At 34.5% G+C, this 12,662-nt stretch overlaps 1 protein-coding gene across 3 annotated transcripts in view; it reads right to left on the bottom strand.

Annotated features, from left to right (window-relative positions):
* CNTN5 (contactin 5) overlaps positions 1–12,662 on the bottom strand; it is a 1,343,675-nt gene that overhangs the window by 511,432 nt on the left and 819,581 nt on the right. For all 3 annotated transcript variants that reach the window (XR_012422789.1, XM_005579428.4, XM_065528914.1), the window contains exons 5-6: positions 12,069–12,192; positions 11,783–11,958 (exon numbers count right to left, since the gene is read on the bottom strand). Coding sequence is in view for 2 of the 3 variants with exons in the window: in XM_005579428.4 (XP_005579485.3) it covers positions 11,783–11,958; positions 12,069–12,192 (300 nt within the window). In the remaining variant the exon portion in view is untranslated. The remainder of the gene's footprint in view (positions 1–11,782; positions 11,959–12,068; positions 12,193–12,662) is intronic.

The following is a 12,662-nucleotide window of genomic DNA, read 5'->3' as shown; positions in this document are numbered from 1 at the left end:
AGACTCAAAACAAAAACAAAAACAAAACACTGCAGAAAGTTTCCCTAGGAACTGAGGTCATGAATTCACAGGTGCTAAAGCCCTTCTGCACAACACATAGGGAATTAGCGAGACTTCTTAGAAAGAATTGCTATCCTCTTACTTCCTTCTCTCTGCATTTTTTAAAATGGGAAAATCATCATTTAGCCTAATGATCATGAGACTTTTTCACTGGACATTAGAGAATTATGGCAAGATTATATTGGTTTCGCCGGGCGCGGTGGCTCAAGCCTGTAATCCCAGCACTTTGGGAGGCCGAGACGGGCGGATCACGAGGTCAGGAGATCAAGACCATCCTGGCTAACACGGTGAAACCCCGTCTCTACTAAAAATACAAGAAAATTAGCCGGGCGAGGTGGCGGGCGCCTGTAGTCCCAGCTACTCGGGAGGCTGAGGCAGGAGAATGGCGTGAACCCAGGGGGGCGGAGCTTGCAGTGAGCCGAGATCGCACCACTGCACTCCAGCCTGGGGCACAGAGCAAGACTCCGTCTCAAAAAAAAAAAAAAAAGATTATATTGGTTTCTACTTCTATTATGATAATAGTTGTATTTTATTGAAAAATATTCTAAAGATATGAAGTGAAAATTAGTTTTCAAGAATGAAGAAAGTATTTCTAAAAATTGTATACCTTCCTGGCTGATATAAAGATGGTTTACTTAGTTTAAGCTTATAGGTTCAAATGTGAGAGTCCAGACTCTTAATTTTTCTAGTTTGACATAATATTTTCAACACTGACTATATTCCATATGGCAGAATATTTCCCTGGAAGAAGAAAATCTAGAGGATCTAAATACCTTACTTGGAAAGGAGAAATTCATTTCACTAGACTCTGTTTTCTAATTTCAGCCTCATCCTCTGAACGAACTCTCTTCTTTCTACTACTAAATACCACCTCGGTTTCAGTCTCATGTCACGTCCACGAATGTATGTTGTTCACATCTTCATTCCTGTTATGGCCAAAATCAATATTAATTATGATACCTATTACTTTGAGGTCTATATATAGTTTAGGGTAGCCTAATGATTATAGAAAAAGCTGGAAAATGATTTGCCTTGGATTATGATTTCTCTGTCATACTGAACTTGGCCTTTAAAAGTCTCAATCCCAAAGGTTTTTTTGTTGTTGTTGTTGTTTTTCTTTTGTGCTGTTGTTTGCTTTTGTTTTTCTGAGACAGAGTTCACTCTATTGCCCAGGCTACAGTGCAGTAGTGAAGAACTACTACTACATTGTTTAATATTGTTTTATACTCAGTACCTGTTTTAAGAGAAAAACAAGGAAGTAAAACCAAAGACAGGCAGCCCGGCGCCAGGCCCAAAACTAGGCCTGGGCCTGCCTGGCCTAAACCCAGTAGTTAAATATCAACTCATAACTTAGAAACCAATGTTATTCATAGATTCCAGACATTGTATAGAAGAACACTGTGAAACTCCCTACCCTGTTCTGTTTCTATCAGTGCATGAAACCACTGTCACATATCTCCTAGATTGCTCAACCAATCACAACCCTTTCATATAAAATCTTTACTGTTGTGAGCCCCTAAAAGGGACAGAAATTGTGCATTCGGGGAGCTCGGATTTTAAGGCAGTAGCTTGCTGATGCTCCCAGCTGAATAAAGTCCTTCCTTCAACAACTCGGTGTCTGAGAGGTTTTGTCTGCGGCTCATCCTGCTACAGCAGAGTAACTGCAGCTCACCTAGTACTCCTGGGCTCAACAGATCATTCCACCTTAGCCGCCCAAGTAACTGGGACTACAGTCACAAACCACAACGTCTGGCTGAGTTTTGTACTTTTTGTACAGATGAGGGCTTGCCATATTGCCCAGGCTGGACTTGAGATCTCAGCCTCAAGTGATCTTTCTGCTTCGTCCTTTCGAAGTGCTGCAACTACAGGTGTGAGCCACAGCACCTGGCCCAAAGTTCTTTTTTGAGAATGACTTTAGCATCTGACATCAGTCCCCACCTTAAATTTTGAACATCATTTGTGTTATACTCTATTTTACTGGATCATCCTTTTCTCTCTCTTTTACTAGCTTCTTTCTTTCTACCTTTCATTGTCTCTCTGTGAGAGAAACGCATATGCTCCTAAAGTTTAGGTCTGTTGTCTTTTTTCCTAGTAAAATTCTCGTTGGTGAAACATTCCCTTGGTTTTACTGAGTCTCTCAACATGTTTTGTGGCCAGTTCCCACCTGCGTTTCTTGAGCACCAACAAATATTTTTAAATGTTGGGTATTTCTTCCTAAAAGTCAGAATAAATGTACCTCAGATTGAACTTACTGATTCTCTCAGAAATCTACATTCTTTATCTGTGTGATTTGATTATGTAACGGCGTTATAAATTGTTCAATTGAATTGATCAAGCTCAGAATCTTGATGTAATTCTAACTCCCCCATATGTTTCTATACTCCCACCACCACCTATTCATTCATTCACAAATTCTCATTTATTTTCAAGCCTCCCACAGAGGGAGAATTCAAGCCCTTTTTACCTGGAATATTAAAATGCCCTCATAATGTGACTTTCCCTACAGAGTTCTCTGGATACATATTCCTGATGCAACAGTCTTATTATTTTTGTGTCCTCTGTACACCTGTAGGGCAAATTACAAACTTCCATGCAATTAATGTAATCCATCAAAGATTTATGTAGGGGCAACCTAGTCAGAATTGTGTTTTGCATAGGTAATTCCAATAAGCAATACAGAGGGAGTATTGTAGGGCTGGAGTAAAGAAGAAAGATATTAGGAAATAGAAAAAGTGGTCAGGTATTCCAAGTAGGCAAGGAAATTTATATGAAATATAAGGGTTTGCACTGATTTTGCTAGCCTCAAGCACTATTAGTATATCCATTACTCACTACAGAACAACGTCCAAGAGAGATCAAAGAATGAGTAAATTCTACATGCATAAATTAATTACACACACACAAAACAAAAAAACGTAATGCAAAGCATGTTTTAGTTGAACATGGCAGTATTACAAAGATTTTAAGTACGAAGTTTGATGCTAAATTTGATTTGGAGCTACTGTTTTATTACTTACTAGCTGTGTGGCCGCAGAAATACCTTGACTTCCCTCAGCTTCATTTTATTTTCTCCACTTATATATTAGGTTAATAATAGAACTTCCTTCATCAAATTGATGTGAGGATTAAAGGGGGTGGTGATGCATTAAATATGTTTAGTAGTTGGCCTACAATTTAAATGTTCAATAAATTTTACTATTATCATGTTATTTTAAAATATATATAAGGCTGGGCACAGTGGCTCACGCCCATAATCCCAGCACTTTGAGAGGCTGAGGCGGGAGGATCACCTAAAGTTGGGAGTTCAAGCCCAGGCTGACCAACATGGAGAAACCCCGTCTCTATTAAAAATACAAAAAATTAGCCAGTCATGGTGGCACATGCCTGTAATCTCAGCTACCTGGGAGGCTGAGGCAAGAGAATCGCTTGAACCTGGGAGACGGAGGTTGCAGTGAGCCGAGATCGCACCATGGCACTCCAGCCTGGGCAATAAGAGTGAAACTCCGTCTCAAATATATATATTTTATATATACACCCATATATAATATATACACACATACCTGCTACATATATATATATATATATTCACACACATCTATCTATCTCTATATATCTATGTATCAATTATCCATCTAGCTATTCATTACACAAGAAACTTAGCAATGTATACCACTTGGTGCGAAATACAGTCAATGCATAATAATTGTTGTTTCTTTGACTCAGGTGAAATTAGTTTGCAAGAACTCTGGGGTACTACATATTCTGTTCTGACTTGTCCCTCAATGAAACATTTTATTGCGGAATAAAATGATCTTAGAATAGTCTCTATCTGCCCCTTTATTTATACTGCCCCTTGGTTGATATTTTTTTTGTATTATATTGGAGTCTTTATACTCAACAAGATCATAAGCTATCCTGAGACAGAGTTGCTATTTTATCATGTTAACCTGACACCATTAAGTGAAATTTAAAACATCTACTGTTCTTCAGTGCTTTGGAATTTCCTGTGCTGGGGAAAGGTCTCCACAAACACTCTGCTAAGGACTAAGGACAATGAATTAGGTAAATGTGCTTGAGCACTGAAGGTCAGAAGATGTATACAGTCCCTGATCCTGGTCGCTTTACAACTTGAATGAAGAACTGACTTCCTGAATCTCTAAAAGCAAAACAAAAGAGCACTATGGTAAAATATACCCTGTGCCAAGCCAGGAAAACGGAACCATTTTGTTGCAGGTCATCTGTTAAATAAAGGCAGAGTTATTCATTATTTTCATAAATAATGAAAATACCTGTTTGGTTGTACTTTAATAAATAAAATACTTGCAAATTTATAATTTATGTAAAAGAAATAAGAGTGTGAGGGTAGTCTACAACAGACTTCAACTTTCACTCATTTGTCATAATTTCCTTTTAAAGTATAAAATTAGGCTGGGTATCTTGGCTCATGCCTATAATCCCAGCATTTTGGAAGATTGAGGCAAGAGGATCACTTGAAACCACAAGTTCAAGACCAGCCTGGGCAACATAGCTAGACATTATCTCTACAAAATTTTAAAGTAAAGCATAAAATTATGTATTTTTGATTTTTAAATTATTTCCTTTGAACTTAATCCAATAATCCATACTGTATTTTGCCAAGGGATTACACACTCACAGTTACTGTATCTATTATGACCAAAGTAATTATACTTTTAAAGAAACACTTAAACATTATTTTATTGTGAGTTGTGATCTCCTTAAAAAAAAGAGAGTCATTTGTGTATGGAAGATAAAATTGCAAACATTAATTTATTTTGTAATAACATCTAATAACTTTACAACTAGTAAATTCATCCATGTCAATGTGACTCTTTCATTCAGATTAATATTCAAATGATTTAATAAAGTTATTACAGGATAAGCCTCAGAGACTAATCAAATAAAGCTCTGCATATACTGTGGAGTTTGTGATTATTCAAATCATTTTATTAGATATTAAACACTACTAGTAAAATGTGGCTTTAAACTCTAAGGACAATTTTACCTTAGGAGAGTAAGTTAAGAAAAAAGCCAGAGAAGTAATTTTTGAGTTTTATATGAAAATGAAAGGTTAAATTAAAGGGCTTAAATACAAAGCCTACAAAAGTCATATAATCTCTCAAAGAGTTAAGTAGGTTATTTTAATCAACTGCTTCAAGGAAAACTAATGGAATATTCTGGATCTAAATCACTAAATGCCCTGAAAAGCAGTATGTTCAAATTCAGATAGGAACTATCAATTTACCAAGAATTGCATATAAAGGTATTTTTGAAGTAAGATACAGCATAGGGAGATTTGATTCCTGATTCATTTTATGTTTGACTTTCTGGCATGAATTATTTCTAAAAATCCCAACTGTGAAGAAACTGCTATGAGCTTTGGATTTCTGAAGGATGTTTGAGAAGTGTGAGAGTGACAAAGTTTTATATGGCGTATTCTTGCTTGTCACTGAAGAGAAATCACTACAGTAGCTGAGGAAATTATCCTCATGATAAACACAGGCTTCAGGAATAAAATATCTTTTGTCAAACATAATCTCATTGATAATCAGTAATAATCATCCCTAGAAAATCACTCCAGCTTTGTGCTTATGATTTTAATTTTAACCTTAAAAACCAGTTCACTAACATGACTTCTCCACCTCGTTAATTTTTACTACACCCTTGTGAGGATTAGGTTTATTAATGCTAAACTAAGTATTAACACTAAGTAAGCTGAACTATGTTTATAGATAAATATTTATTTAGAGAGAATTTAAAATGAAGTTCCTCATGGGTACACATTTAAGCCCTTGAGGCAGGTTAGGGGTGGATGAACCACTGAAGAGCAGCTGCTCAAATCTGTTTGTTGTCCAAATCAAAATTAGAAAAAAAAATATTAATCAGTGAATAAAGTGAATGGCTTCATGATTAAATTCTAGTTCCGGTTAAAGACATTTTTGGCTTTATGTCAAGCTAATTAAACTTGCCATTGAATTGATGTAGGGATGTTGTAGGGGTTGCAATAAAAAGCTTCAAATGAAAAATTTCTATGAAAATTTGTCAAGAGGAGATTTGCTTCTCTGAGGAAGTGTTGGGTGTGCAGGGGAATTAAATCCTGTTAGATTCCTTCACATGTTTTTACTTCTTTCTTTTGCTTTGACCACCAGGGAAATATTTGTCTCACTTTATGGTCTGTACTACCTTGACCTGTACTATCTTGAGCTGTTATAAGGTATATTTTTCCTAGGACTATATTTACTTAATTATGCATGTATTTTGAGCAAGTCAAAAAAAAAATCACCTTTGGAAAGAGGTAAACATTAAATATGTTAATAAAATAACACTAGTATATAATCATACATTTGCTGTTTTATATTTGTTAATATATTGGGTGACAAATGAATAGAAATGAAACTTTAAAAACAATTTAACTTGCTTTATACTTGCTTAATTTTTCCAAATGCTACATATAACTTTATTTTTGCTATATCACCAGGTATTAATAAAACACTCACTTCCTTATCATTTTCTGCAAAAGCTAGGACCTATGATGAGATCCGCTTTTGACAATAGCTGCAGTTATCTTTGTCCTGTCTCAAATTAATTTAGAAAAGTTAGCTTTCTAGGTCCTAACTGTAGCTTATTCAATAAATAATGAAATTATGAAGAAAGGTTTTATTAAAAGAAAAATATATGTTAGTAAGAAAGAGTGATTACACATCAAAATTACTATAAACCCGAAATTCTAGGATTAGAAAGAAAGTCAATGTCTCCTAAACTCTTAAACTTCTGTAAGGAAAATTAAATAAGTGGTTTTAAACTAAATTTGAACAATGAGAAGTAATGCAGGACACTGATTGCATGCTTATTTTCATTACTAATGTTAATTTTTCTTACATAGACGTTAATAAATTGTAAAATGACTAAGGAAGCAAGCATATGAGATTTTTAAAAACATTCCAATTTAATTCAAGTTCAGAAGAACTTCCAAAATCAAATTGGCTAGGTCAAAAAGAAATCCAATACACATTTATACGGGAATAGGAAAAGATTGAGTACTATTAGGGTTAAATTAGAGGTATCATCTGAAAAATGAATTTACATTTTACAACATGAACAACTCATGTGTTGGTTATGAGGATAAAATGAGTTAATGTATTTAAAACAGAGCATTGTCTGCCACAAAAGTAAGCATTCAGTAAATATAAGCTATCAATATGAGCTTGAGACATTCAAAACCTATTTTTAAAAAATATTTTTTACTATCTGGTTTAGCAATAATGTTATCCTATCTACCACCAGAACTTATTTGATACTATCTAATATGCTCCTGCAGCACCTAGAGTTTAGACTCTATAACATAATAGTCATTGAAAAGCGATCAATCTATGCCTGACAAGGGGATGGGAGCAGGAAGACAACCTGTTATTAGTGGAAAGGCAGAATATTTTAAAATATATTTCTGGTTAAGTAAGAGTACTCCTAGCATTAAGGGAGTGTCAGTATACTAATTATGCATACATATATATATATATGTATGCATAATATATATATATGTTGAATCTACAAAAAGCCATCTGACTTTAATGATACTAAAAATCAGAAATTTTTCTTTGAAAATATGTAATTTTCATGCAAAAGAAAGATAACTTCAAAGACATATATTTACATTTTATTATATTTAATATTTATCTTTTCATAATAAATATGTATAATAATTGTTAGTATATGGATAATTTGATATTATGTTAGTATATGGATAACTTCTTCAATTAAGTATATACCTATTATATAATACAAATTAATACATTTTTTATGGCTATAATTAGGGGAGCCCCATTCTATGTTTATTAAACACTGTTCAACAAGTTTTAGAATCACATAATTTCAAGCGATGTTGTCATATTCTAAAAGGCAAAAGTAAAAGCTGAAGATTTAAAAAGTATCATTGATATAACAATAATAATAGTTAATCACAAAAGTGAACTAGTCTGTTAAACAGATCTCGAATTTGAAAGAGGCAATCAAAACTCATTGGGCTGGTAACTCAAAAACAGACTTTGAATCGGGTAACACAGTCCTTTAAGTTTGATTTTGGAAGATCATGATAGCACTAGCACAGCATAAAAATAATCTAAAAAGGTATTTTACAACAAATGATAAAATTAATGTGTAAAAGGTAAAAACACATATTCAATTATTATAAACTGAATAACATATGCAAATATGCCTCAAGCATAAGTACAAGGAGGAATTATAACTGTAAGTACAGGCCGGGCGCGGTGGCTCAAGCCTGTAATCCCAGCACTTTGGGAGGCCGAGACGGGCGGATCACGAGGTCAGGAGATCGAGACCATCCTGGCTAACACAGTGAAACCCCGTCTCTACTAAAGATACAAAAACTTAGCTGGGCGAGGTGGCAGGCGCCTGTAGTCCCAGCTACTCAGGAGGCTGAGGCAGGAGAATGGCGTGAACCCAGGAGGCGGAGCTTGCAGTGAGCTGAGATCCGGCCACTGCACTCCAGTCTGGGTGACAGTGCGAGACTCCGTCTCAAAAAAAAACAAAAAAAAAAACATAACTGTAAGTACTGTATTAGTGAAAAGTTTTGCAATCATTTTGATGATTTACAAATTTAGTCTGATTTTAAAACATTTAATACATTTAAGACTCGTATATTCAATATTTAATACATGTTTAACAAAATTTGATTAAATATGCTTTAATAATTGTCTCAGTCTATTAAATATATTGATTTTGAAATGTTAGTTGTATAACGAATATTTAAATTTTTAGATAAATAATGCCTGGTAGATATGAAATATTTCAGCTTTAAAACGTGACAGAAGTAATAAACATTCCTCCACAAAAATCCCTTCAGACATTAAACACTCCAACAATAGTGAGTGTATTCTATTAAATATATTTACCTACAAGCCTGGTCTTCAGAAAACACAATATAAAGGAAAGTTGCCAACAAAGTTTTTTGTTTGTTTGTTGAGACGGAGTCTCGCTTTGTCGCCCAGGTTGGAGTGCAGCGGTGCGATCTCCGCTCATTGCAAGCTCTGCCTCCCGGGTTCAAGCGATTCTCTTGCCTCAGCCTGCCTAGTAGCTGGGGCTACAGGCACGTGCCACCAGGCCCGGCTAATTTTTTGTGTTTTTAGTACAGGTGGGTTTCACCGTGTTACCCAGGATGGTCTTGATCTCCTGAACTCATGATCCACCCGCCTCAGCCTCGCAAAATGCTGGGATTACAGGCGTGAGCCACCGCGCAAGGCCTGCCGACCAAGTTTTTAAGTTTCACATTGCCTTTGTCTTCTTTCACTTCATTTCAGAAACCCCTTTTCTTTTTTTCTCCCCAACTTCCTACCTCATTTTCACTCCCTAATCTCTGAACGATTCTCAGTCCCTGAATCCTACAGCACCCAAACTTCCATCCAGGTATACTAGTAAGGTTAATCAAATCATCTTTTCTCCCTACTGCCCATATTTGAATTTATTTTCAAAGACAAACTGGAAAAATAGATGGAGCTACATCTAAAGGACTTATTTCAATATCATAAGAATAAGCATAATGGCATCTAGGTGGGGAAATAACTTTGAGGCAGAATTGGTCTTCCCTGTGTAACTCTCTGCTTTAACCCGGTACCTTGTGGGTTTTTATGCGTATCTAGCCAATGACCTGAGTTTGCTAGAAAGTGGAGAGGGGTAGAGTCATAAGGTGCTACCACTGAATACACATGTAAGCCCATAATGTTTAAGTTAAAAATAGGTAGATATTGCTCTACATCAAGTTGAAGACAGCTTCTTGCTAAATAGGTAAGATACTTAGGATAACTAGTATTTCCCATGCCTGGTCATTGAACTGTAAATGCTAGTGCCAAAGTCCTCATTTCAGGTGAGTGTATTTGACAACTGTGTTGGGTCTTTCCAGAAAACCTAGGACAGTCATATGGATATGTAAAATAAATAGCTTTCTGCTGTAAACACATGCAGAAAAAGTTGGCATAATTTGCTTCCACAAAGGGAAAAACAAATGACATACAGGCTATGTCTAACTGGTATACCTTGTATCAGATACTGTAGACCAAAGTGTAAGGTACAAGCCATTAATATTTGTGAAGCATATTTTCTGGATATGCTGCATCTATCTTGAAAAGACTATTGAATAAAGGAGCTATTATGAGGGTTAGTTTATTAGGTTACTTTGTTAATTGTGCATAATATAAACTATTAGGTTCTGTGATACACCACATAATATTTTCCAAAATAAAAAAAGAATCTATTTAGGCTGCTATCTTGGTATCTTTGGCCTATGTAAATGTGCCTATCTGAATTCCTTAGGCAAATATACTTTAAAAGATGAGATTTACATTTTTCTAGGACCTATCTTGGTGCTCCTCAAACTGTATTTATCATCAATTCTTTACTCTTTCCTTTTCTATTTCATACTTCTTTAATAGGGTGTCTGAATTCTGGGTTAATTAGAAATGATACCTGAGAAAGATTATATAAAGAAAGATCAATTATTACATTCTTCCAGGTGTAATTTTAATTTAAAAATCATTTCATGATCTCTTATGTAGCCAATACAATTACAGTTTAATTATTAATATAAAGATTCCTGGTCTTTCTCAGTACTTTTTAGAGATTCTATCTCAAGAATTTAATTTCAAGTAGGATTACTTATTAAGGAATAATAAAATATTTTGCCTATTAGCCTATTTTTAGTTTATTGTAAGCTGTCATTGTAAGTAAAATAATTTCAAGAGTTTTTAAGAATAAATATATTCAGTTAATTATATTTACACACATTTGCTTGCTTTTCTTTCTTTCTTTTCTTTTTTTTTTTTTTTTGGAGACCGAGTCTTGCTGTGTCGCCCAGGCAGGAGTGTGGTGGTGCAATCTCGGCTCACTGCAACCTCCACCTCCCAGGTTCAAGCAATTCTCCTGCCTCAGCCTCCAAAAGTAGCTGGGACTACAGGCGCCCACTACCACGCCCGGCTAATTTTCAGTTAATCAGGTATATTATCTACTTTAGAAATGCTTATATTCCTCTGTGTGTGTGTGTGTGTGTGTGTGTGTGTGTGTGTGTGTGTGTGTGCGTGTGCGTATCTATCTTTCTATAGCCAGATACGGTATCTTTTTTGCAATACAAAAATTGGGACATCTGGAAGACATAGTCAAAATCTAAAATATTAGCATTTCAGAGGTATTTTTTGTTACCTGAATATAAGCAGAATTTTTAGAATGTGCTATCTTATATTCTTAGAAATCCATAGCAAATGGTGACTATAGTAGATAGGACAACAGTAGATATTTTTAAAAAGAGATGGAGAGAATCAGATTTCAAAAGATATTTGAATTATAATTTTTTTCACAAAGAAAGCTTAATTTGAACTCAAAGACTTAAAAATAATACATAATAAGTGGTGTGTTTCAAAATACGTTGTTATGACTTCTAAAACTTTACTTTAATGAAAAGGACTTTGACCCCTCAGGCTAGTATGTCAGGTTTATTTTGAAGATAGCATATCTTTCAGAAAATTTCAAAATACCCCAAGAAGAAATGAACTGTTTGCATAATTCGAATTCTTACCATGTCTTACCATGGTTTTATCACATTTAAAACTTTGAGATCTTAAGTTTTTCTTTCCTGAACTAAAGTTTAAAAATCCATACTGTATATACACATATATATAGAAAAATAATATATTTTACTCACAGGCAAACTGAAGTGTAGCTTCTCTACTAAGAATACTCCCCAAAGTGTTGGTTGCTAGACACTGATAATGACCAGAATCCTTTGCTTCACTTGGATTGCTTATAATGAAGGTGCCATCTATCAAACTGTAGCGATAATCACTTTCCAGATCTATTTCTGTTCCATTTCGAAGCCATCTTAGGAAAAATCAGAAGACAAATATGTATAATCCTCTCTGGGAGTGTCAGAATATCATTGATGGAAAGTTTTTAAGGCTTAAGAAAAATGATTAACAGTGAATTCCTACCTGTAACTGGGAACTGGATTGCCACGAACTTCACAATTCAGTGCTACCTTCTTTTCATCAGAATCAGTTGGAAAAATAATATCATCTGGTTCTTGCACAAAAACTGGCCCATAGTCCACACTTTCTGTAAAGACAAAACAGACACATTTTAAACTTCCTTAAACTAGCAAGATATTTTGTGTTTTTTTTGTTTTCCATCTTATCTATATTCAAAATACTTGCTCTTTTCTTGTAATCAACAGGTAAATTCCCAGAAGAAGGAATAGCTAGAAAATTGAATTGTTTTATTAAATTGTAAAGAACCAAATATAATTTTTAATCAAGTAAAAATGCTGTTAAAGATATAATACATAAAAACAAGCATCTCAGACATTTATATTTTAAATATATTTATCTGTTTTCATTTTTCAAAATCAGACTAAAGGATAATAATACTAAGCATAAACATTATCTTAAAAAACCTGATAGTTTATAAAACTCTTAGAATGCTAAAAATAATACACATGCAAAAGTAATACATTAATATTGTGTCACTACTTAGGAGCTACAGGTATGAAAATGTTGGTCCTTTTGCAATTTTTTAATATTCTTCAT

This window comes from Macaca fascicularis, chromosome 14, assembly GCF_037993035.2.
Source record: "Macaca fascicularis isolate 582-1 chromosome 14, T2T-MFA8v1.1".
In the NCBI taxonomy this organism is placed as follows: domain Eukaryota; kingdom Metazoa; phylum Chordata; class Mammalia; order Primates; family Cercopithecidae; genus Macaca; species Macaca fascicularis.
The sequence above is the reverse complement of the archived record's forward strand: the minus strand, read 5'-3'. Positions and strand labels throughout refer to the sequence as shown.